The 26,418-nt window shown below is 34.6% G+C and overlaps 2 protein-coding genes across 2 annotated transcripts in view; one reads left to right on the top strand and one right to left on the bottom strand.

The window, feature by feature from the left end:
• LOC126978612 (multiple inositol polyphosphate phosphatase 1-like) overlaps positions 1–12,014 on the top strand; it is a 34,275-nt gene extending 22,261 nt beyond the window's left edge. The window contains exons 3-10 of the mRNA XM_050827584.1: positions 1,936–2,081; positions 5,186–5,362; positions 6,234–6,353; positions 6,873–6,971; positions 7,552–7,680; positions 8,010–8,160; positions 9,214–9,412; positions 10,587–12,014. Of these exons, the coding sequence (XP_050683541.1) occupies positions 1,936–2,081; positions 5,186–5,362; positions 6,234–6,353; positions 6,873–6,971; positions 7,552–7,680; positions 8,010–8,160; positions 9,214–9,412; positions 10,587–10,827 (1,262 nt within the window). The 3' untranslated portion in view covers positions 10,828–12,014. The remainder of the gene's footprint in view (positions 1–1,935; positions 2,082–5,185; positions 5,363–6,233; positions 6,354–6,872; positions 6,972–7,551; positions 7,681–8,009; positions 8,161–9,213; positions 9,413–10,586) is intronic.
• Positions 12,015–15,019: 3,005 nt separating this feature from the next.
• LOC126978611 (DNA-directed RNA polymerase III subunit RPC5) lies at positions 15,020–26,418 on the bottom strand. Its single transcript, XM_050827583.1, has 8 exons — positions 26,177–26,418; positions 25,887–26,105; positions 25,553–25,709; positions 22,740–22,855; positions 21,523–21,663; positions 20,974–21,142; positions 19,092–19,285; positions 15,020–18,519 (listed from the first exon to the last, which is right to left on the bottom strand). The coding sequence occupies exons 1-8, from the start codon at positions 26,204–26,206 to the stop codon at positions 18,076–18,078; spliced, it is 1,470 nt and encodes a 489-aa protein (XP_050683540.1). The 5' UTR covers positions 26,207–26,418; the 3' UTR covers positions 15,020–18,075.

The following is a 26,418-nucleotide window of genomic DNA, read 5'->3' as shown; positions in this document are numbered from 1 at the left end:
TTTAAAAAAAAATATATTATTTTATGCCGTATTGTGCATTTTAAAGTGTCGCAAAAAAAATACTAATAAGTCAAATTCTCAATGCCTTAAACGAGCTTAAGCTTAAAAAAAAATTAAAATTAAAAATTACAAGAGTTATTTAGTACATTAGATGCATCAATCCACACACACCGTAAATAAATAAAGGTTATAAATTATACGAGTATTTTATCAAAGTCTGTAATACAATTTCTAGTTGTTGATAACTACCGTAATAAATGGTAATAAATCTAAGTAACTAGTTAAATTTATTTCAATTTACATGTTGATTTTGTAAATTGCCGCGAATTTGTAAAAACGAAAGTCATAAAAAATATGAACCCAATGTATCAAAAAGTATTATCAAAATGTTGGGATAAATTTTATTGCAGTATTCGTAATTCGTCTAAATATTTTTAGAATGCTTAAGATTTTAGTCTTTATTGGCATAAATTGGCTTAATAATATTTGAATTGATACTTCTTTGCGCGCAAGAGGGTAAAATTCACAGACACGAAAATGTAGGGCGTTTTTCTCCAAGAAGAGGGAGAAAGCCTTTGAGAGAAAGTGAGAAATGGCGAACGTAGAATGAAGCGCCGCTAGTAAGTAGAACATCTTCCCTATCATCGTTGTACCGTGCAGGTTAGCGCGCGGCCGCGAGTAAGTAGAACATCTTCCCTACTAGCGTTGTAGTTTGATATTTTATATCGTACGAATCAACCAATAAAAACTTCAAAGACTATTTTACTGTAATAGATTTCAGTCGGACATTACAATATTGCCATTTTCAAGGAAACTTTCAAATGATACGGTTTTCAAAGCTGTTAGATTACAATCTCCATTTCTATCGGTACCTACCTGGCAGTTATCCAAACGCTAATGTTATGGAAAATAAATACGTAGTTACTTGACGTGAGTCATGTGACCTTGTTGGAAAAATTATGGCATTAAGTAATACATGCATGTATAATGAGTACTGCGAAAACATATTCTGGCGGACTAATGGAGTCTAGCTGGTGAAAATTTAATATACGTTCACAAAAATCGCCACCTTTTTGCTCTTAATAGTGATTTTCATTATTATAACACTAGAACTAAGGGTTTGCTTGTAACTAATTCTAGTAGGCTTATATATACTAACGGGATAACCGGTCTCTTGATTGTAATGCTTTCCGGCATAATCTTCCCCAAGAGTTCTCCACAAATTTCTCAACCAAATCGCTCTTGCCACCTTTTTAATATCATCTTCCCATCTTCGAATCTGTCTATATAGTATTATTCCTCTTCTTTAATTAAATTCTGAGCTATGGACGTTTGAAATGCATTGATGTACTTATGTTTAAGCTTTAAAGTATATATTGTATAAAATATATAGTTATCTGACTCCCATTGTACTTGACTTTGGGACAAAGTTGTTTCCCTTTGCATGCTCTCAGCGCTTGTAGATTTGATTTACATTGACAGATTTGATTTTTATATTTTTATACCAATCAGTGACATATTACAGCCCTGGTTTAATGCGTTGAAAACAACACTGATTGAAAACAATTGGTTAGTTGCGGCGTTGCACACAAAAGTTCCGAATTATAAAGTTGTAAAGTCGGAATTTCTGGGAATTAAAGAGGAAATTTTAATGAATCTTTGGGGGAGGCCTTCGTCTAGCAGTGAACGTCTTCCGGCTGAAATTATGAGAAAGGAAATACACGTCCCCAGATACTTGAGCATCAAATTGCAAAATCCATCCTTGTGTGTTTCGTTACTGGTCTTTTCAAAAGACGAATCCGGAACACACCAGTTCCGGTCGCTGTCGAAAGCTACCCTCGGCAACTTCAACCTGCCTTGCCTGAATAAAAACATTGTAATTTAAACATTTTTATGAATAAGTAGATGTAATATAATATATTTATATTCTCGCAGGTTGTCAACCGACGGCAATATGGTGGATGAACCGCCATGGCTCTCACAACCCTGAGGCTGACGAACTACCAGAGCTGCAGAAACTAGGCGACTTCAAGAATAACATTATAACGAACTATAGGAACGGCAACTTCAGAAATACAAACGTAAGCATATAGTCTACTTAAATATATTTTTAGCATTCCGTAAACATCGAGAATTTTATTACTATGACTCTGCTGCCGGTCTGTCCGTTTACAATCGGGCAGTACCTCATAACTCTAAGAGTAAAACTGCTGAAATTTTAAAACAAGAAAATAATAATTGTCGGGGCTCTATTTCTCTATGAACGGCTAGATCACCTTCTCTTCTACCGCATTTATCACGGGAGGTGTCCCGAAGCTACTTGACCTGATTCCGGCCGCCCAATTCCACCTTCGCATGACACACCACAAATGATAATTTTATCCCGGCCATCTGGATGTGTGGCGTTACTCCACAGTGCGATTTTCAAGGAACTTTCTTCCACGTACAACCAGGCTGTGAAATGAGCTTTATGTTGCGGTGTTTCCAGGTTGATACGACATGGGTATCTTCAAAAACAGCGCGTACACTTTTCTAAATGTCAGGCCACGCTCCTGTGTTCTGTCGAGCGTCCCGAGCAAAGAGAATGTAAACACTATAGTCCCGAGACCCACACGCTTTTTTTAATATTTTTTCTTCATATACATATATAATTTCCAAAAATGGAGTAGCGTCCCCGTGTAGGTATCGTTAGTGTATCACCAGTCATACTGTATTTAAATACAGTCCACTCAGGTCATGACGACATCACAAAAATCTTTCAATGCATTGTTTTTGTTCAATACAAAATCGGCCTTCAAAGTTAAGATTCACTAATAAGTTTGATAATAGAATTAGTACCATGTCTTCACTATTCGTTGGACTTCGTAGTATAAGTTAACATATGCTCGCTAATGGTAGAACAAAAGGCTGTTGTAGACAAGTTGTAGACTTTAGAAGCTAGGTAGTCATTCTTGCGAGAATTATTCAAACGAGCGTATGGGTCACCTGATTTTTTTAATGAAAATAAGAGACGAGCAGGACGTTCAGCTGATGGTAATTGATACACCATACCCATTACAATGCAGTGCCGCTCAGGATTCTTGAAAAACCCAAAAATCTGAGCGACGCTACAATTGCGCTCGTCACCTTGAGACATAAGATGTTAAGTCTTATTTGCCCAGTAATTTCACTAGCTACGGCGCCCTTCAGACCGAAACACAGTAATGATTACACATTACTGCTTCACTGCAGAAATAGGCACCGTTGTGGTTCCCATAATCTAGCCGGCATCCGGTGTAAAGGAGCCTCCCACTGGTCAATGATGGTAAGTGATCACCGCAGTCCATACTCTAAAACTGAAAACCTTCAATAATTTATACGTCTAGATACAGTATCTTGCTGTTAGACAACCGATAAAAACAGGCCAGATATATTAGTTTAGTGTGCGTGACAAGCTACGTCTTACACTGTCATTTTTTTTTTCGACTCTTCAACTGCTGTGATAGTATAATCTAGTTCTAGACGTATAAAAGATCTAAGCCGAAAATATTTTGGTAAGTGGCCGGCGAGGATTGAATCGGCGGCTTCGTGCTGAGAGCCAACGGTTCAACCTGTTGCATCACTGATGCCCCATTGATATTTTAGATGTGTCAACACGGAAGACCACGTGTCCATAATATCTTGCAAAAATACACGTTTACAAAACGCCTTAGATTTAACGATACTTTTTAGTCATACAACATTCTAATCACTGGTGTATGTACTCGACTATCGTAATTGTAAATATTTATAGTTAAGTTAAGTAAACATTACATTTTATTGATTCAAAACCATTATTGAATATAAGATTTTTTGCTATGCTTTCTCGACATTAAAACTCTCAATTGAAACATTCACTAATTTCATAAACATAGTCGTAGATTATTTATACGTCTAGATAGAATGTGAGAGCTGTGAAAACGTCGAGAAAAATTGAGTTTGACTGTTAACCTATATTTTTAGAAACACTAACACAAACTGACATACAAATCGCGAGTGGAAGACGCAGCTTGTCACGTACACTAAAGTAATAATCCTGGCCTGTTTTCATCGGTTGTCTAGCAGCAAGAGGCTCTATCCAATCGAGTAAATTATCTAGCAAAGTCACAGTCAAATAGGCTTATAACTGAATCATCCATATATCGGTTGAAGTATAGCTCGTGAGTTAAACATACACGAAACTCAACAGACACTCTTTTATATCAATGAGTAATTTACACTAGCTATATATATTTACAGAAAAAAATACTTTGTAGCGTACTGCGTTAAGTAATAAAAAATAAACTAGGTAAATATAAATTATCGTATTGTGATCGATTAGGGTTTTTTTTTATGGAATAGGAGGACAAACGAGCGTACGGGTCACCTGGTGTTAAGTGATCACCGCCGCCCACATTCTCTTGCAACACCAGAGGAATCACAAGAGCGTTGCCGACCTTTAAGGAAGGTGTACGCGCTTTTTTTGAAGGTACCCATGTCGTATCGTCCCGGAAACACCGCACAAGGAAGCTCATTCCACAGCTTTGTAGTACGTGGAAGACAGCTCCTTGAAAACCGCACTGTGGTGGACCGCCACACATCCAGATGGTGGGGATGATATACTAATTTATCGCGTGCTGACAATTCGAGCTGCTCTGCGTTGCACGCAAAATTTATAGCCACTTTCATTATTTTTATGGAAATCAAATATAAATGATAATTTGTCAGATATAACCTATGTCTATGCAACACGATAAAACGGCCGAGGTGTCAACGCACTTAATTGCCAACCAAAATAGTCAATATGTAGTCTTGTATTATATGTCTTAACTAGCTGACCCGGCAAACGTTGTTTTGCCATATATTATTATAGAGTTTGACAGTTTCGTGGACATTCCAACATTACTTTATTTTTCTAAAATAAAAAAACAAATCTTAAATAGACGTAGCCTAAGTTACTCATTATTACATCAGGTAGCTTCCAATAAAAGTCCCGCCAAAATAGATCCTGCCATTTCAGAGATTATCCGGAACAAACAGACAGACAAAAATTGTAAAAAAAAATGTTATTTTGGTGTATATATATTCATATACATGTCGTAAAAAACGGTTATTTCAATATTACAAACAAACAGGCTCCTATTTTATTTATATGCATGTATAGATTTGTAACAATTTGTATTTTTAGCAACGCATGTGTCAATCGGACGTGAACCTGCTGGAGCGCTGGGAGTGGAACCCTCGACAGAACATCACGTTCGCTGGCGACCTGACCAGCGATGGCTACATCTCCACACAGCAACTTGCACAGGCATGGAAGAACAAGTTCCCAGGACTTTTTACCAACAATAAGTACGACTATTTGGTAAGTTGGCTGTGCAAATTTATAAGACTTTGTATGACAAAATGTTTTACTGAGAACAATGTGGTTATCCTGTATCATATTCTTATAATAAAACCGTATCGTACCGGGATACAGTTTTGATCAGATTGTGGTGCGCCGGTAAACCCTAAGCCTTAAGGCGACACTAAATGCCAGCGTCCTTGAGCGATATGAGTTCACGGCTGCCGACCCGCCATCAATGTAACAAAGCCAATATTTTCAAAATTCTTGCGTGGAAAGCAGTTTATATGCTTACAATCCTCGTTATTCACTACTAATCTGAATAAATCAACCTACACACAAAAGTACAAGCTATAAGAATAACTTTTCTGAGAGAAGTACCAAAAAAATGCGTCACGCCATGCCAAAAAACTTGTTTAACTTCAAAGAAAAGTGGTAGTTCAAAAGGCTCGGCAGTGTTAACTATAACCAACAGCAAGCATTAGCAACCTACAAATAAGTCTTAAGGATATGTGTAACAGGATTAAGTAGTGTTCATAGCTCGACATGCTATACTTTCACCACAAAACTTGTCAAGTTGCAACTATTCATTTTAATTTACGTTTGTAGTACATTTCGAGTTGTGTATTTGTACCTAATATTGATAGTTATTTTAAAAACATTTTCATTTGGATGATATTTTTTAATTTTGTAATCGATTAAATAATAAGATATTATTATCTCCTGTCTTATTTAATGTGTCATGGCGGAGAATTAATTATATATTAAATGTTTTTTTTTTACTGTCCATAAATATAGTCCTGCTTCGTTAAAAGGGTTTACGGAATATAAAAGAGCTGTTTTATTTAAGAGAATATAATATAGCAATCGTCAAGCGAACAATATTTTTCAGTTCAAATATGTAAACGACCCAAGATCGAGCACAACATTCCGAGCATTTCTCGAGGGGCTGTTCAGAGATCAAGCGGAAGCATTCGAAGTAAACAAGGAAACAGACGAAAAGCTTTTGCGGGTAAGTATAAAAAAAATGTCAATATTAAAAAAAAAGTAAATATAAAAAATGATTGGATTGCCTAGCCTATTTATTATTTCCTAGTATATTTACATAACCTTCTGAAGTGGCAGTGGGCAGGGCACATAGCTCAACGGATAGATTGCCGTTAGGCCGCGTATCGGAAGACGTAGTGTTGGCCCCCCAAAAGATGGACCGACGATCAGGTCGAGATCGCCGGAATCGGTTGGATGAGGGCAGAGCGGTTCCGATCGTCAAGGCGATTTTTCGAGGAGGCATTACAGCAGTGGACGACTTCGGGCTGAAGTGATGATAATGATGAACCCTTAAAATGTGTGTGCTAGACGCTCTATTAAAAGAAAAGACTACCTATGTCTAATAATGAATTAGTGTTTAGTATGAGATGAATTTATTCGATATAAATTAATAGATACATTTTAAGGGCCGTACTTGGGGCCCCTTGAAATAAGAGGCCCCAAGTGGTGCTTCAGAGTGTTGATTTATTGTTTGCTATTCCAGCCGTATCAATCTTGTCCAGCTTGGACGAGAGATGTGGAAGAAAACAACGATACACTATTTCAACTTCGGACCTTTGAATCCAAACAGGAATATAAAGAGGTAAGGGAGACAAGTGTAAAATATGATTGAAATTATTTATGTAATAGCACTTTTAGGCTTCAAAGTCAAACAATAAATCTTAATTAATGCAAGTATAGATTGTAGAAATAAAGCAGATAATAATTTAGTCTTTGCACCAAGCGCTTTGATGGCAATCTGTTCTCTGTGTGCGTTACTCAACTTAACAGTAATTCCTCAACTTGTCGTCAGTTTTATGTTTGGTGCGCGACGTCTGTCTTTTTCTCTAGTCTTGAGATTGCAGTGTATTCGTATAAAGTATATATTATGCAAAAAACCTTTTTTTACAGTTGAAATGAAATGCAAATTTATTTATTTGTGAGTCGTGGTAACATAGTTCTTAGCAATTGGTGCATCTAATCCAACTTTTCTAGCACAGCACAATTTGCCATTAAATCGGCATACCAATATTTGATTGTCAATATTACAATTAATATTATATTTAATATAAATAATATCATAAAAAAACATTGGCTTGTAGATCCCAATCTCAAATAATTACTTTTAAATATTAGTATTTTTGGCTGAATAATTTTTTGTGATTAAAATTGTTCTGTCATAGATGATGAGCAACATTTCTCTCCGTCTCGGCTTCACTTATGACATCAATAAGGAGCTGATTCAGAACATGTACGAAATGTGCCGCTACAACAAGGCTTGGGACATCACGCAAATATCGCCATGGTGCACCGTAAGAACCTGCTTTTGACAGTTAAATAATCATTCATGATATGACATAATTTGATGCCCTGTGCTTCCCCGAGGCAAAGGAATAATAGGGAAGTCCCAGGTCGTAAGAGGCGACTAAAGGCATTTACCAGTGGGATTCTTCTTTGCAAACGAATACGCTAATTCGACATGAAACCCAATTTATAATACACACTCACAACAATTGAAGCCATCCAGCGAAGTTTCACGAGATACCAGTGGGAGGCTCCTTTGCACAGGATGCCGGCTAAATTATGTGTACCACAACCTTACCGTCTTATACTGCCGGTTCACATTTTTCTTATGTGGCAGGTATTCACCAAGGAAGACCTTAAGCGGTTGGAGTATGCTGAAGATTTGGAAACTTACTACAAATACGGATATGGAAATCCGGTTAACCAGAAACTTGGGTGCACTGGAGTCAAAGATATGGTTGACTTCTTCAAGATTCATGTAGATCATGGTGAGTTCCCAATTAATACTCTGTCAAGCGCTTGCAACAGTAATATCCTTTAAGTGAAAATTTAAGGTAAGTCAATAACTTCGAAAACTTAATACAATGAATTGGAGATAGTTCGCGATGAACATAAGAAAGATTTGGAATGCTTATTGTCACGTGTGCAAGCAGTATTGTGTTTGACAGCTAGATGATGTTTAATAGGTCATTTTGATCTATCGAAATTAAATTATGAAACTTGAAAGTTTGTTTTTATAGTGTATTTACCATAAGAAATACGAATTGAATACTAATTTGTTATAAAAACGTAAAAGATAATTATATTTTCGAGATTAAAATCATAGTTTCTGTCACGGACTAGAAAAAAGAAGGACTCCGCGCCGTGATATTAGCAAGTGAAGCATCTTTATGCTAGTGTGTGTGCGGTTACGGGGTATACCAGTAACACAATTTTTCCCCCTTAAATAATCATATATCCACAAATAATTTTATAGTATTGTTTTACATGTTTTCATAACACACGACGGCATTTTTAAAATATTTTATTGAGACGCAAACTGATCTGTCTCAGACGATGATAAATCTCAAAATGGCGGCCGATCGGCTTGTATTAGTGTAAGTGTATGCGTGGGGCTATGTATTTACACGTTTACCGGCTTGTTTTGGTGCCTGACTGATATGATAGGCGACACGGAGTCCTTTTTTTACTCGTCCGTGAGTTTCTGTATGTCACGTGACCGAAAACGTCAACCACCATATTACTCTATAGTAACGACACAAAATGGTGGTTACTATAGAGTAAAAAATTTTTTTAGCAACAGACCAATGATGCAAAGTGGGATTATTTAGAAGAAATTAAAAATACCAGTTAGCTATCGAATCTTAATATATAAATATATTCTAATATTTTAAAAAATCGAAGAATGCCCGACAGGTCGAAAGTATGACTCGATATAATAACGATAATAAAGCGCCTTATGCTGAAGGCAATAGGATCAACGATAGAAAATGTGTCTTCGATAGAGATTTATTTGACTTATTAATAATTGCATTTAATAGATACCCCACAGCAACCGAAGGCAACAATCCACTTCACGGAGGCCCCAATGATCCTGCTAACTCTAGCAGCCCTAACAGCGTTCCGCGACGCCGCTCCACTCACTGGAGACAACTACCACACCCAGACAGCTAACGAGCGCAAGTGGGCCACGTCCAACATGTCGCCTTTCAATGCTAACTTGGCTGCGGTACTCTACAAGTGAGTTGACGACCAATATAATAACCAGTCCCGTATTAACCACGTAGTAGTAATCAGTAATTAACCACTTGGTAAGCGACTATTTTTTCCAATATAGATAATCCAATCCACTATAGCTCTTTGAAAGAATTTGCGCTTGCTTAATCTGGCACTAATAATAACATTCATACTTGGACTTATTTATTCTGAAAGAAGAGGACAAACCAGGGCATGATACTGATGGTAAGCAATGATTCCTCTGGTTTGTCACAGAAGCGTTGCCTTTATACCTTTTAGGTGGTTGTACGCGCTTTTTTCACCATGCAACGTCCTGGAAACACTTGCGACTTTCAATCCTCAGGTTGATGGTACGTGTAAGAAAATTCTATGACAACCGCACTGTATAGAAACGTGACACATCCAGAGATTGAGAGTAATATTTTAATGCATGTGCTGTGATGGCTTTCTTCGGAATACTTCCATATAAGACACACAATGAACCTACGTCTCTACTCAACGCCCAGCAATCAAGCCGTTCCCAGATTATTGTAGAAGGGTTTGCAGTGTAGTTTACTTCTCTAACCTATCGAATAACAAAATGTAGTAAGCTGTAGTATCTAAGGATAATCACTAGATTTCACATTTCATGTCTGGTTGTTGTTATGTGTGTATATTATAGCATATATATGCATAATATGCTCTCCGCTTCTATCACGAGGAGTCTTGCCGCCGTGTCCCACCTTCACACAACACACCACAAATTAGAATATCATCCCCTTCACCTGGATGTGTGGCGTTCCTCCACAGTGCGGTTTTCAAGGAACTTTCTTCCACGTACAAACAAGCTGTGGAATGAGCTACTTATTGCGTTGTTTCGGGGACGAAACGACATGGGTACCTTCAGAAAAAAGTCTATAAACCTTCCTTAAAGGGCCGGCAACACTCCTATGATTCCTCTGTGATTGCAAGAGAATGTGGGCGGCGGTAATTATTTAACACCTGGTGACCCATACGCTCCTTTTCCATAAAAAAAAAAAAAAAACAGAATATCTGTTGGCCAAAATATCAAGGCCGCGTAAAACCTGTAAAAACAGGCTGTACGCGCTTTTTAAGCTCAAGAAATAATTTAGTTGTAAGTGGAAGAAAGACGTTTCACAGCTGCACTGTGCCTACTAATATCTATCGTATTTGACAGATGTGTACCAAACAATAACCTCAAAATCCGCGAGCCCTACCAAGTGATGTTCACGTCCAACGAGAGACCAGTCCACATCGACGGATGTAGTGTAGGTCTCTGCGACTGGAGTTTCGTTAAGACACGACTGGGTCTTATAGCCGACAACTGCGATTTGGATTTCTGCAACAGCGCCCCACAAATTAATGGATTTATTGCTCTCTTTGTAGCTATTACCGCTTTTGTGTATAGTATTCTGTAAACTTTTAAAAGTATTTCAAATCATTAACAAAATCATGTCGTTACTGTCCTTAAATGTTAACTTAAAATTATTCCATTACCTACTCGCCGTAAATATACCAGAAAACAAGTTTTCAAATTGTACTCAATACTTATATTAAATAAACTTCAACGTCACATATTGTTATTAGAACATGTCGATACCTCAGTTACAAGTGTAACAAGTATGAGAAATTATTCCATAAACGATACCCCAGAATTACCAAAGAGAACACGTAGATAAATGAAATCAGTTGTTACTTCCAAAATAATTTCATGTCTACTTACATTATTTTCGTTTCATACATGAACAACTCTAATTGTTTTTTGAGTTTTGTTTAAGAAACCTTTTTTGAATTGTTACTCTTCGGAACTAAGGTATCGATGTAGGTACTAAATCTATAGTTTAAAGGCCCCATTACCAAAGATAAATAATGGTACCACCCTGTGTATGAAATATATTGTAGTTGAGAGCTGTTATCTTAGTAGAACGCTATTTTATAAGTAGTTATTACGTTTTTTTATTTTAAGTTTAACTATGTTTTACTAAAGCTTATTATGAATTTTGAGCTTATCGTGTAGGTACTTAATAATCAAATCCATATCCGTGGAATAGAAAGCTTTTGATATTGCATGCTTAGATAATTAATACGTCTAGATAGTCTCCTGTTGCTAGACAACCGATAAAAGCAGGCTAGGTTTAATACTTTAGTGTGCGTGACAAGCTACGTCTTACACTCGAGATTTGTATGGCACTTTGTGCAAATGTGTGTGTATTATTCAAGATCGTAGATAGATGATGAATATGTTCATAATAAAGGCTAATTCTAAACTCAATTTTTTCGACGTTTTTACAGCTTACATAGTTTATCTAGACGCATAAATGATCTAAGATATCATGTTACAAATAAGGTTGATTAAAATTAATTTTACTTACTTCAATTTAATGTAATTAGTGTTACTTAATCTATGTGCTTTCAATGAACACATACCTATGTAGATTTTTTTATTATTGTTTGTTAGCCCAAAACTATTAAATACTTCAATACTACCTATATTAAAAGTAATAAGTAATATATACATATATCATATCCGTTAGCTGTTCATAGTTTTAATTAATGTTATATCACAAGCTTACTGTTTAAATAAATAGTTGTTTAAAATTAATAATTGTTTTATTTATATTACTTACTCGATTATCTGGAAGTTATTCCTGGGTGTCCAAAGAGGATGTTAATACTACGTTATATGAGGAGGGACTGCCTAAGTAAAAATAAAAATTTAGCTCAGTATGAAACGTGCAGTGATTTAACATAAGTTTGAAATAGTAGTAATTACAGTATAACCAAAGAGAATTTAAACACTACGTTGAGTATGGCGATTGGCGACGAAGTATAGGTAATCCGACTAATTTTGAAAACGAACAGTTGCTTAAAAACGTAGTGGATTTCGGCTATCTCCGTTTTTTACAAGATTATAGCCATCTAAATGACTGCATCGACTGTCTGACTAACATCGCTTTTTTCTTAGAGTTTCGCTAGGCTGTGGGTATCTTTTGACAGCGGCGGCGAAATAATATATAATGGCGAAGGAGATATTTTATTTACCATAGATGTATATATTAGCGTTTAGACGACCTGACAGCGCGATAATACGTGATTTATTTTGATTTGTCAGTGTGTGCGTTAGCTAGTGGCTTAATATTCAAAATACTAAGGAGCTGATCACAAACGTGCCTGACTGTTAACGACAAATTGTCAATCAAAATCGGTAAAATAAACAATTGATTTGCTTACCGTTTCTCTCTAGCTGTATCTCCATTAGAGATGTTCTTGTCTCTCGCAGACTTTGTATATACACTAGTAGTAGTAGTTAGTCAGGGGCGTGTTTACCATATAGGCAATTAGGCAGTCCCTACATAAACATAGCACTAGTACTAAAGTTTTAATTTAATTCAGCTCCGTTATTCTATAACCAAACTTTTATTGAGTACCCATAAAATTTTACTTTACTCTAGATACTAAATACCTACCGTAGGCAGTCTCCAAATTGCGTTATTCGATATAAACTTCAATATTTAAACCTCAAAACTTAGTACTGTCGGACTACTCGTAAACACAACCACGACTAAATAGATCTACAGTACCTACCTTACTAGATAATCAATGCACGACCCTAGTTAGTGTTTTGTGTGGGTCGTAGGCAGAAGCAAAAAGACAAGGTAGACTACAGTAAAAACACCATTTTAGTGAGAAAAAGGCTTGTTTAAATTCCAAAAATCATGTTGATTTTTCACCAGTCCAGTGGTAAATAGTCTGCTATTTACCACTGGACTGGCGGCTGTCAAAGTGCTTTTGTGCTGTTTGATATTCGCCATTTTTGCGCTGTTGGCCGTGTAGCGAGAGTCTACGGTACTAAAACTAGTGATGACAATCTCAGCTAAGCAAACATCGAGAGGAAAACTATTTACAAAAAAAATGTGTACTTTATTACGTTGATTCTTGAACTTAATCGGAAAACGAATGAAAATAATTCAAAATACAAAACTACTTGTACGTTCCTTAGCAGCCATTTGTATTATACCTACGTCAAATTAGTTCTCTGGACGCTCGCGAGTGGCGCTTTAAATAGGCACAAAAAATTTGCTGTCAAACAAATGGAACAGCCTGTCCAGTGGTATTTATACAGTCAGTGCAAAAAATTCTCTACTCGTGGTATTTTTTGAAATGCTAAAAATGTTTTCAAATTGAAGTCTATTACTCTTTTTAGTTTTAATGTCCACCATTGAAGAATCCTCCAATAATGTTAGTTCACACAGATATGAACTGACGAATGGTACTAATAACTTCAGAGCTTCCCTTGCCAGCTCTGGATATTCTTGTTTTCCTAATTTATTATTTATCGACTGACATGGGAATCGGCAGAATTTTTCGATCTGTAATGGAGACGCGACTCAAAATAAATAAGATCGAAAAAAATACTACACTAGTATATTCTAAGTCCACGGAATTTATTTACGATTTATCCGAACAGAACCCTAGAGTAGAGTGAGACTTGATTGACTCATCACGATATCTCTGGAACCATAAGGCGTAGAGACTTGAAATTTGGTAAGTATATTCCTTACGCCGAGTAGTGTGATTTTACGAAATTCGACCCAGAAGTCTTTTTTATTTAGAAAAGAACAACGTCTGTCGGGTCAGCTAGTATATTATATTATTTATTTATTTAATGCATACCAAGACCACATTTGTGTTGCGTATTCGAACGTACATTGTTGCTTGTTTTTTTCATTGTTCCAGTAAGACTCTATATTATTTGCCTCTTTTTAGGGTAACGTAGCCCTTATAGATTCGTTGTGTCTGCCTGTCTGTCCGTGTATCACTTTTTTCCGAAACATAAGAACTATACTGTTGAAGCATGGTAAGTATGTGTATTCTGTGCATTACATTAAGATTTTCACACAAAAATAGAAATATAAACAATAAATATTGGGCGTCCCCATACTTAGAACTGAAACTCAAAAAAAAATTATCTGTGGATAGGTATTCAAAAATAATATTGAGATTTCTAATATAATATTTATCTAAACTGAATATAGGAGGCACATCCAAAATGGTAAAAAAAATGATGTACTTGCAAACATCCATCGAAAATTGGTTTGAACGAAATCTAGTATGTAGTTTAAAATAAAGTCATAAATCGTATTAAATAACTTAATTGAAAGAAAAAAATACACTATTATGAAAACATCGATCAAACTAACAACGAACTACAAGAACTTTTATATTCTGTAACTTGCTGCTACAGAACCCATCACGGGCGAGTCCGACTCGCACTTGGCCGTTTTTTTTTACAAAACGTTTAAAAAAAAACAATTTATGCTGTAATATTAGTATACCTATGATTGATAATGAAGACTTCTTCAACCTCGGCGATAAATTAAGTTAGCAAAGCATTTTGTCCATAATTTTGTAAGTCAAGCGGTATTCTCGCATACCATAAATATCGCCGCGCCACAAATTGATTCCTAATAAATAATAAATGTATATATACTTAGGTGTATTAAATGTGGTTCGATTAAATTTATAACACCAACTCTCGGCAGTGTCGGTCGCTTGCACAAAAATATAAAACTACCCTCAAATTAACATAATAATTAAAAACATACAAGATAAATGCACATACATTTTTATTCATATAAAAAACAAATTACAATAACTTAACCAACCATAAAACATTCTTACACAGGAATTAATTACACAATAAACATATTTTTACATCCTCGTTATATATATATATATATATATACAAAACAGCAGTAGCGTAGGAATCAAACGCAGTTAAATATTAGACATTAAATAGCAGTATATCTATACAGGGCCGCAATTTGTGTTTGGCAAACATCGATTTAAGAATGGGTATATAGATAAAGATTTATAGATAAATATAATTTATAGATAATAGTTACAAACCAAACAATGTTTTTTTATGACAATAAGGGACGAGACGAGCAGGACGCTGATGGTAATTGATACGCGCTGCCTATTGCAATGCAGCGCCGCTCAGGATTCTAGAAAATCCACAAAAATTCACAAGTTAAGTCTCATTTGCCCAGTAATTTCACAAGTTGCGGCGCCCTTCAGACCGAAACATAGTAATGTTTACACAATACTGCTTCACGGCAGAAAAAGGCGCCGATGTGGAACCTCCCACTGGTGATTTGTAATGATGTTGTTTTTGACTTAAACAATACCATATGTTAGGTAGAGGCTATACTATTTCATAACAAAGATTTATTTGTGCTTCATATTATATATTTACACACTACTAGCTCACAAGCACAACTGTTTACACGGGCCTAGTCACCATGCTCATAGCTGTCCTATTATTGAATTAATTGATAACTATACCTATCTCCGGCTAACTATTGACTGCAAATTTAACACATCGATCGCGTATGTAACAAGTTAAGGCAATTTCTCGCAAATATAACTATCTTAAGGCATCGTGTGCCTTTCAAAATAAAATTAATGTTATATAACAGCTTCGCACAAACTTATATACAATACGGTCTCAGTAGTTATGGTCGTACTTACAATACCTATCTTAATAATATATATAAACTACAACAAAAAATTTTAAAAACAATTGTCTCAGGTTCTATCAAGCAAAAATATGAAAACAATGAACTAGGTATATTTAGACACTGCAAAACATTACCGATACAGGAACTCTTTAAATACACAATACTTAAACAATAAATTCTTCAACGAAAATCTACGCATAAAAATGGAACACCCTATACATACGCGGGTGATAACTTCACACCGGTTGCGCACTGAGCGAGCTAACAACTTGTACGGTGAGAGAACAACAAGCTATATTGTTCCTCACCTAATTAATCAACTACCCTCATTTTTGTCCAATTTGTGACCCATAAAAATATTAAACAAAAACTAAAGGAATATTTCCTAGGTAATCTTTGATCGCATTTGTAATTAATAAGATGGTCATGGAATGCCTGGGATATGTTTGAATTATCTGTTTTTGCTTGCTTCGTGTTGAAATAAATGTTGGTAAGGTACATATTATCTATTGTTGATTTCTTGTATGTAATTAATATACTTGTAGCCAATTGTTACTTTCTATAAATATTAATAATTGTATGTAGGTTAACTTTAATGTTAAGATTATATTTATTTTGTAAAAAACTGAAATGAGGGGTAAACTAAGATAATGCATTGAGGTCAAACCTCTGTGGTTTTTACAATGTATGATGAGGTTTGTTCACATTTTGTAAAATATGTATTTGGATAAATAGAAAATTTAAAAAAGATAGACCCTGAGTTTTTCCTGATTCCTGAGTTCTCCGATCTGTTACTTCAGGCTCTAAACCAAATTGGTGTTAGAATACAGCTTCAAATATGTGATGTATAAATCTAATATTGAAAAACAAAAACTTAAATTTTAATTTCGAAAGTCTAAACAATGTTTATACAACTATCTAACAGTATGACAATGAAACTATGACACTTACACAACGATTTAATATACATTTTAATATATAATTAACTAATATAATTAAATAACTTGATATATAATGAAAGTAGAAGAAAATTCTAACACAAATGATTATTTTATATTTTTAAAATATTCTGTTGATTCTATTTCCAATATATTTTCATGTTGAATCCCTAAAAAAATATTCTTGATTTGATGTTAACTGATTTCATATTTCATATCGATTTAACATAAAACAATAACATTTTTTATATTTAGCTTTACATCTGTTGGGAGAACTAGTTTCTCTAAAACTTTAAGTTTTAAAAAAACAATAAATAGTTCATGAAATTATTTTTAAAACTCCTGATGGTTCCATACAGATGCAATAACGAGAAAAAACATAATAAAAATAATGTAAATTAAAATAGTTATTTATGTCACTACGAAGTAGTGATTGCTATTGTAACATAAGTGCTAATATTTACCATTTTTTATTGAATTGGACGTTATTTTGCGGATATCCATAATTATCACCTTTACACGAGGCATCCTCAGATGTTGAATCACCAAATTCTTGCTCTTCTTCCTTCTAGCCAGAATTGATTGAAGACAAAACTTAGCAGAATTTACACTCAAAAGAAATCACAATATTTGGCTAATATTTAGTGCCAAAGCCGAATGGCACAATAGACAACACAAGTGTTACAAACTTACGTCTAATTATGTGTATTCAGTACTTTTTCTACAATTAACAACAATAGAATAAATAAAAATATATTTATTTAAGTGCTGATAAAACTTAAAAATGGCGCGAAATTGTCTTCTGCGCATGCGCGATATCACCCAATTGATTGCTTTTTGTGGTAAGGGACGAGACGAGCAGTACGTTCAGCTGATGGTCATATGTACGCCATGCCCATTACAACGGAGTGCCGCTCAGGATTCTTGAAAAACCCTAAAGTCCCGAGCGGCACTATAATTGCCCTCGTCACCTTGAGACATAAAATGTTAAGTCTCATTTGCCCAGTTATTTCATTAGCTACGGCGCCTACTAGATATTGCGCATGTTCAGTGTTATCAGCGATATAGTAAAAAAAATTGCATATTATTGGTTTATTCTAAGGTATAACTTTATACCAAGCTTATTAGAAAGGCCGTAAATTTATTACGTTAACCTGAAATGTCTCTATCACCTCTTCATTACAAAAAAATCCATATGCCTGGGTCACATGGCCACAGTCGCATCGTGATTGCTTCCACTCACGTTGCGTGTTCTCTTTCCACCACCAGCTCCACACTTATTCTTGAGTCTTTTCCTATCACTCTCTTCTTCACTAAAACTATTACACCTCTGCTTTGGACTCATCATCGTATCTGAACTAAAGGAGTCCCTTTGCGACTTCTTCCTCTGTCGTTTAGGTACGAACTCTTCCATTAACGCCTCATTGAACTGCCTCTGTCGACCTTCCCAATAGAGGTTCTGCCGATGCACAATCTCTGGGTACTTGGCTTCGAAGCTAACATCTGGTGGTATAAGTAACTCCCATCCAGTGTTAGGGTTCAGCTTTGCAATGGGTTTGAGTATTTCCAGTACCACATCAGGCGGTAGGCGGACCGAAGCTGTGATCTTCCGCCGGTCTACATAAGCATGTTGAGTGAATAGATATAACTGTAAAAAGAAATCATATTACTATCTTCGAAGTTTGGGAACACGTTGAGTCTCATTGTACTGTACAGAGATTTACAATTTTGGCAATTAATTCAATTTCAAAGGATATTTACTCGCTAAGGTCCAACAAGATAAATTTGTCAATGTGTAAGTAATAGTAATATTTTAAAAAATAGGTCAACGATAAAAATCTGTATGTATATAGTACACTGACTCAATATTGTATTTTTATTTATTTACTGATCGTGTTTAAAAAATGAAAATGTGTTACGAAATTGTTAAAAACGTTTGTGTGGTAAAGGTTATTATAGCATTAATGATTTTCTTAGTGATACCACAGACTGGGAATCGAGTGAACACCCTCAGGCTATTCAATTATAAACTCTTATTGTAACGAAATTAAAATAAAAGCCCGCTGAGTTTCTTCTTGCACCAGTTCTTCTGAGGCAAAGTATTTCGAATGGGTTTTGAATTTCAATAAGTGATTTTAAATCCTATTTTAAATTAAAAATATTTGAATTTGAATAAAGCTATATAGGTATTAATGAAGGTTATTACAAACACTGTCTCACCACGTGATCCCTGGCGGCGCACATGAGCGCCGGCGGTACGGGCGCAGCTCTGGTGTAAAGGTTATCAGAGCGCGGAGTCCAGAGACCGCGTACGCAGCACGAGGAGCTGTTCAGAGCGCTCACCACACTCGAATCTGCCACATTCGGAGCACCGCCCAACGCCTCCAGAATCTCCGCAAACGACATCAGGTTTGCTTAAAAATTCGGAGCACCATTTTAATACCTACCTATTGTACATATTTTGCATGTCAATCGACGAAACATATTGGATTATCAAAAATATTATGTTAACATCTTAAGTACAATGATTCTTGCAAATAAAATTTCATTTCATTTCATATCATTGATTTTTCCGAAAATAAAGACTACCTGTCGTAGTCCGCATCGTTGGCGTGTCACAAAATGGTGGACGCCATTTTCGATCAAGTGACATAAAGGTAATAAAACTATGATTTTAAATTTGTATATATAAGTAATTCTCATGTTTTTATATCAAATTAGTATTAAATCCGTATTTTTTAAGGCAAAGACTCTAGAAATAACATACTTTCATAATTTTTAGATAAATGAAACTGACCTAGGTATTATCACCTATTTAGAAGTAGGCTAAGTGAAAGTAAAAAATTCTGAAAAAATGTAGCAGAAAGTATTTTGTATTATAGAATTAAGCTAATAGTTAGATACATAAGATACAAATATATTGATATCTAAGTTCCAAAATGTAACAAGTTGTAGATAAGTTTGACAAATTGTTCCATAAACAATAATCCACCATTACCACAGAGAAAGGAAGCCTGAATTTTAGGACTTGAAATTAAAACCATATCAACTGAAAATATTTTATGTCTTAAATAAATAGATTGACTTGACCATCCCACTAAACAATATAATTTAATATAATATGTACTATTTGTGAGACATAAAAAGATACACTGTATTTCCATGTTATGGCCAAGTTAATCTATTTATTTAAAACATAAAATATTTTCAATATTACGTGATACATAAAAAATATTGTTAGATTAGCTAATTAATTATAACATAAGACAAAAGGACCCTTACGAATTGACTAAATAAATTGACCGACTTGTTATTACATGATGGATCTCACAACTTTTTGCATTAGAACTCAGTTAGTTGCGAGACTTTAGTTTTATTACAAGTTATATATTTTTGATAGCATTGCTACTCTTTAGAACTGATATGTCAATATATAACATACATACAGCTGACCAAATAGTTCACTAAAGAAAACATTAACTCTCTTTTTCAAAATTATGAAAATTTGGATGGATGCAAGGCATTCCTCCACAGAGCGATGTTCACTTAAACTGTAGAAATATTTCCACAGTGTTTTCACGTTAACATGACCTGTTATTCTTATTTATTATCCTAACCCAACAGTGCCCTCTACTATTATATACCACTGGACTGCTGTCAAAGTGCTTTTGTGCCTGTTTGATATTCGCCATTTTGGCGCTGTTGGCCATGTAGCGAGAGTCTGCGGTACTAAAACTAGTGATGACAACCTCAGCAAACATCGATAGATGGGTTTAAACTATTTACAAAAAAAAATGTGTACTTTATTACGCTGATTCTTGAAGTATAAATAAAACAAAACAAATTAATTCAAAATGCAAAAATAATTCAGAGTATGTTCGTTCCTTCACTGCCATTTGTATTATACGTCAAAACTATTTCTCTGGACGCTCGCGAGTGGCGCTTCAAATAGGCACAAAAAAAATTCTATCAAATATATGGAAGAGCCTATCCAGTGGTATATATACAGGTCAGTGTAGCCCAACAAATATATTGCTCAGGTACTTCGACTGAGTTTGTTAATGAGTAATGAACAAAATGATTGTAAAAACTGTTGTCATACCAGAAATAAGCAACTCCTTAATTCGATCTTGAAGAATAAGGTTCTTCTCTGGCAGAACTTCAATATCTTCAGGGGTTGGAGGTACCAGGTCTGTCATGTATTCATGCACTCCCAAAGTAAGTGCCGAACCATCAACTGTTGTGCCACTGTATAGTTTTAAACGTTCCAACTGCAAAACATTTTTGTTCAATCATTGTTTTTAAAATAAGTTACAAATAAAAATCACCAATTATCACCAAAGAAAAAAAAATTACAAAAATAATCTAAACACCTTAGATTGAATTTATTATATCTAGATAGAGCCTTTCAGCCGCTAGACAACGGATGAAAACAGGCCAGATTTATTAGTGTAGTGTGTGTGACAAACTACACTACATACATTCTTATACTCGGGATATTTATGTCACTTTGTGCATGTATTGCTCAAAATAGAGGTTAAACGTCAACCGCAATTTTTTTCAACGTTTTCACCGCTGTCACAGTCTATCTAGACGTATAAATGATCTAAGCTATATGATTAATTCTACTTCATAATTATTTATTTCTTACCTCTGCCTGATCACTGCTGGAACTCTTCCAGAGTGCATCATACCACGGCTCCTCTGATATCTTCTGCGAAATCGATTGATATGACTTCTCTCTTGCTTTTTTAGCTACTTCTGTCTCTTTTCGAGCAAATTTCACTTTCACCTAAAAATACAAATATTAGAATATCATACCATACAATAATAATAATACCAAGTTCATAAATCTTTGGAAACTTAATAAAAACATGCATTTTAACTATTAGAATATTATATTTCTATTACTAGTAACTTACTTAATCATCAAACATTATATAAAATTTATTGACAAATAAACAACTAGACTTAGAATCGTGCTCAAAAATTATCCAAAGCAAAACTCTGCCTATGTGTCTATTAGGCAGAGTTTTCGTTCATAGACTTTGAATATAACTACCACGGAAATAAGGTGTTAATTTAAATAAATGTTTTAACTTTTACTGTTATCTGTATAACTTAATGTCAACACTGCTCGGACATTTTTTGACGACATTTTACTAGGTTATAGTGTGCCTAGTTATTTATTACTATAAATTATATAAGATAAATATTTATAATAGTTTAATAACTATTTATATACTAACACACAATTAGTTGCCAGATATCCCATATTTACAATAAAATCAAAGTCAAAAAATCTTTATTCACTGTAAAACTTTATAAGTTATTTAGTGCAAGTCAGTATGAAGTACAAAAGTTACAATAGCATTCAAATGAGTATAACAATATTCATTAACAATAAATTTAGAAACATAAATTCCAACTATCTTTATCATTCAAATAATCTTTCACATTATAATAGGCCTTAGATGTTAATTAATTTTTTATGACACATTTAAATTTTTTAATAGGTAATATTTTAATTTCATTTGGGACTTTATTTTAACATATAACACAATCTACTTTAAAAGATTTAGCAATTTTACGGAGCCTAGTAGATACCTACCAAAGTATGTATTTGAAGAAAATATCAGTTGAAAACAGGTTACAATCGTAAGATCACAGAGGAATAGAAGACCTAATTGAATGTGCAATGTCATATCCTGGACGGCAATAGTGAGGGAGGTCCCAAGGAGAATAGGAGAGTAGGTACTCTACAACAAATTGGAATTCAATTGGTTATGACAAAGACCAAGGTATATAACAGCTTGTAGTTCCATGTGTAGTTAGAAATATACTATACCATAATTATTTAATTGATACCTGTGTGGGTTCCAGTTCCTTCTCTTCTTCTTCAGAACCATCCAACTCTTTTTTTTCTTGACTTTTTTTGTCTGTTTTATCATAATATGAACATGATGGTCTCAGCTGTATAATTCCTAAAAAATAAGCAAAATCCACTTATTACAAATGTTAAAAATGCAAAAAATATTCTTTAATTAATTATCAGCCAGAAGACATTCTATGCTGGATAGAGGCCTCCTCCAAATATCTCCATGACAATCAGTCTTGTGCTATCCTCATCCAATGTTTTGACCAGATCATCGGTCCATCTTGTGGGGTCCCTAACAACACAGCAACTACAACCACTACATGGTCGCCATTCAAGGACTTTTCTGCCCCACCAGCCATTTATGAGTCGAATTGTGTCACTTGTGCCACTTCAGTTTGGCAATCATTTCATAGTAATACAAATATTTTATTAATGGATTTGGAAAACAATAGAGCAAATATATAAAAGCCATTAAGTATGGATTCAAATTTTCAGTAAAAAGTTTTGAAATCTTTGGTATTTCCTTGTCAATAAACTTGAAACTCAATCAGTTGTCATCGTCATCACCTCCTTTATTCTCTATTTGGGAACATAGCGTTCTCAGCATAGAATTCCACCACAATCTTATACCAATCACCATCCCTCACGCCATATTGTTCCAAGACTCTGGAATTCCACAACAATGGAATACCTACTTGGTGTTCTGGGACAACCTATTAACCATTTGTGCTTCTACCTAGATGTTATATCTGCTTACAAAGGGTATTTGCAATCTATCACTACTTCAGATTTCAAATCCATCAATGAGTTTTAAATTTTTTAATTCTTTTAGTATATAGATTTTGGTCAACTTTTTATATATATTTACATTCCACACAAATGTCTGGTTTTTGTGTGTTTTAATAGAGTACTAATAATGAGTGTAAGAAGATTGGATTCCAACTAAAAGAGCACATCAAACTTCTATGAAATATCTACTGAAGTACCACAAGGCTCTGTTCGCTGTCCAGTGCTGTACACCTCAAATCTACTGCTGATGCCTGGAGTCAGCCTATGCCACTTATGCTGATGATACAGCTATATTAGCCTGTAGCAAAGACCGCGTAATAGATACAGCAAAACTACAATTAAAGGCTTACTCAAAGCAAGTGGTTTGACAATTGGCAAATCAAAGTGAGTGCTAATAAATCAGTGCAGGTAACATTCACACTGCGAAGAGAAACTAGTCCTCCAGTTTATCTTAAAAACAAAGACCTACTCTGGCTACTTGGTAGGAACTCGAATACTGCTGCAGGAGATCTACAAAGCCGTCATTTAACCAGTGTGGACACATGGTATCCAATTCTGGGGAGCCACATGTAACTCCAACATAAACATAATGCAAACAGCCCAGAAGAACATCCTGAAGCAAATCAGCAATGCACCTTGGTACATTAGAAATACTGAAATAAACAAATTCCTAAACATGCCAACTGTGAAGCCTCCTTCAAAGGTCAAATACAAACAAAGACTGGACCATCACTCAAACTAACTTGCAGTCCAGCTTACCTTGCCAGATGTATTAAATCACCTCAAACAGCGCAAACCACTACCAATATACACATGGAAGATGTTCCTGATGGGGATCATCTCCACACAAATAACTTACCCGAACACATCTAGTCATAGTCAGAAAGACTGATTGCAAGATTAGGAAGAAAAAGAGTAATGAGTCTGAGGAGTTTGGAACAAATTAACATATTAATACTTACAAATAAAATTGGTATAAGGTTATACCTCAGAATAAACCAAGAATATGCACATGTTAACAAATATGCATTTTGCTTACAATTGGTTTGTTAGGTATAATGTTTCCAACATTTGAGACTCTGCCTGACATTCGGATAACTTCTGAATTATCATTGCATTGACAGTGTTGTGATATAGGGTGATAGCATTGATCACCTTCAAATTGGTTTCAAAATATTGTCCTTGCCATGTTGATGTGAAACTTCAAGGGGGCATCATCAATGACAATAAAAGGCACATACTTCTTCAAACTTTTTCAATTTGTACAATACTATTGCTATAAAATAATACAAATCTAGTCCCAGCCTCTCCCCCCATGATATTTGGCCGTTGAGTGCCTTGTTACAGCAGACCTATTTTATGCAGAAACTTCATTTATTTGCAATGTGGTACAAATTTCTCTCTTGTTGTACAAGTCTCTTCTATTCAGCTATTACCAATAGAAGGCAAAGGAGGATGGTGAGAATGGACCCACATAATTTAAAAATTAAGGAAGCATCATACAAGTACAAGTTTATGGTAATTATAAACTTAAGTTTATACTATATTCATACAAAAATTTTTGAGGCGCTGAGATATGGGAAGAAATAAATTATTATGAAAATAAGTTTGTTCCGACACCATCAAACTATCTATACCTACTCAAATCAGTAATTCAGTAGTAATTTAAAATAGGATTCAACAATATTATTATCGTTTTTTGATACGAAATTCAATAAGTAAATCTTTAAATGATTTGAAACCTTCTTGAAAAAAGAATGACTTGTAAATCCTCAATTATTAGCTGCTGGCCGACCTTCCACATATTATATTATCTTTTAGCAGACAGTTATTAGGCATGGATATAAGATACAAATTATTGAATGAACAATAGAGACAACATCTCCTGAGAATTGAAGACAAATATAAGCGGAATATACTCTTATTTTTATTAAAATATAAATTACTAAATTTTATATATACATAGTATGTATCAACTACACACTTATGGCAGGTTTATTAAACAATAGTTAACCTTGGATAGGTGTAATATGCAGTTCCTTATCCTGGAGTAACCCAACAGCATAATGGTGTGTATCCACACATGGGACATTACTTTCATAAACAATTTTATCCATAACATCAGCCTTAAAATACCTGTTCTTGTCTAGTTCCTTATCCTTAATAAAACCCTGGAAAAGATAAAACCATACTGATAATACAATAATTTAATGAAAATAATACGTAATTGCAAACATATTATGTTAAAGACTTTATAAGAAAGACATGTTATCATACAATATACCTATTTAGATTGTCTATTAGAACCTGGAATAATGATGGGTTTGTATTTAATTAAGCATTCTTACTTGTAAGCCGTCTGTGTTAATCGCTATTTGTTCGCCTTTCGAAGCACAATATTTATCACTGTATGCGTCTAGTCCAATTTCCATGCGAACTAATTTATTTTTTGGTTTTACACACGCATTTATAACTTTTGAGTCTTTCCAATCTTTAGAAGCAGGCCGGACCGGATATTGATATACGTAGAGATTATGCGCTAAAGCTTCTGATAAATATACAGGAATCTAAAAATTTTAACAGTTATAAATATATATTTAAAATTAACCACAACATAACCTCTCATTCATATTATTACCTCTTGAACTATAGGATCGTCTTCCTCCATTATGTTCAACTAAATTGGTAAATTTGACAAAGTTTTCCTATGTACGTATCTACAGAATATTTATAAATAACATAAACATTCCCATTAATTATATTTTTACCTTTAGAAACTGTAAGAAATAAAAAATTAAACATTCGCTCAAATTTTCCCTCATCAATCAGTCCAAAGCAAAGAGATTTTTTTTTTGGTTCTGTTCGTCCATCTGGACAGGC

This window comes from Leptidea sinapis, chromosome Z (assembly GCF_905404315.1).
Source record: "Leptidea sinapis chromosome Z, ilLepSina1.1, whole genome shotgun sequence".
In the NCBI taxonomy this organism is placed as follows: domain Eukaryota; kingdom Metazoa; phylum Arthropoda; class Insecta; order Lepidoptera; family Pieridae; genus Leptidea; species Leptidea sinapis.
The sequence above is the reverse complement of the archived record's forward strand: the minus strand, read 5'-3'. Positions and strand labels throughout refer to the sequence as shown.

Bases quoted from the DNA above. Each gene is read 5' to 3' on its own strand.
- LOC126978611 (XM_050827583.1), bottom strand. From the start codon at position 26,206: ATGGAGGAAGACGATCCTATAGTTCAAGAG. The intron at 25,710-25,886 runs GTAAGAATGCTT...TATCTTTTCCAG, and splicing joins TTAACACAGACGGCTTACAA to GGTTTTATTAAGGATAAGGA. The intron at 21,143-21,522 runs GTAAGAAATAAA...AATGTTTTGCAG, and splicing joins CCAGCAGTGATCAGGCAGAG to TTGGAACGTTTAAAACTATA.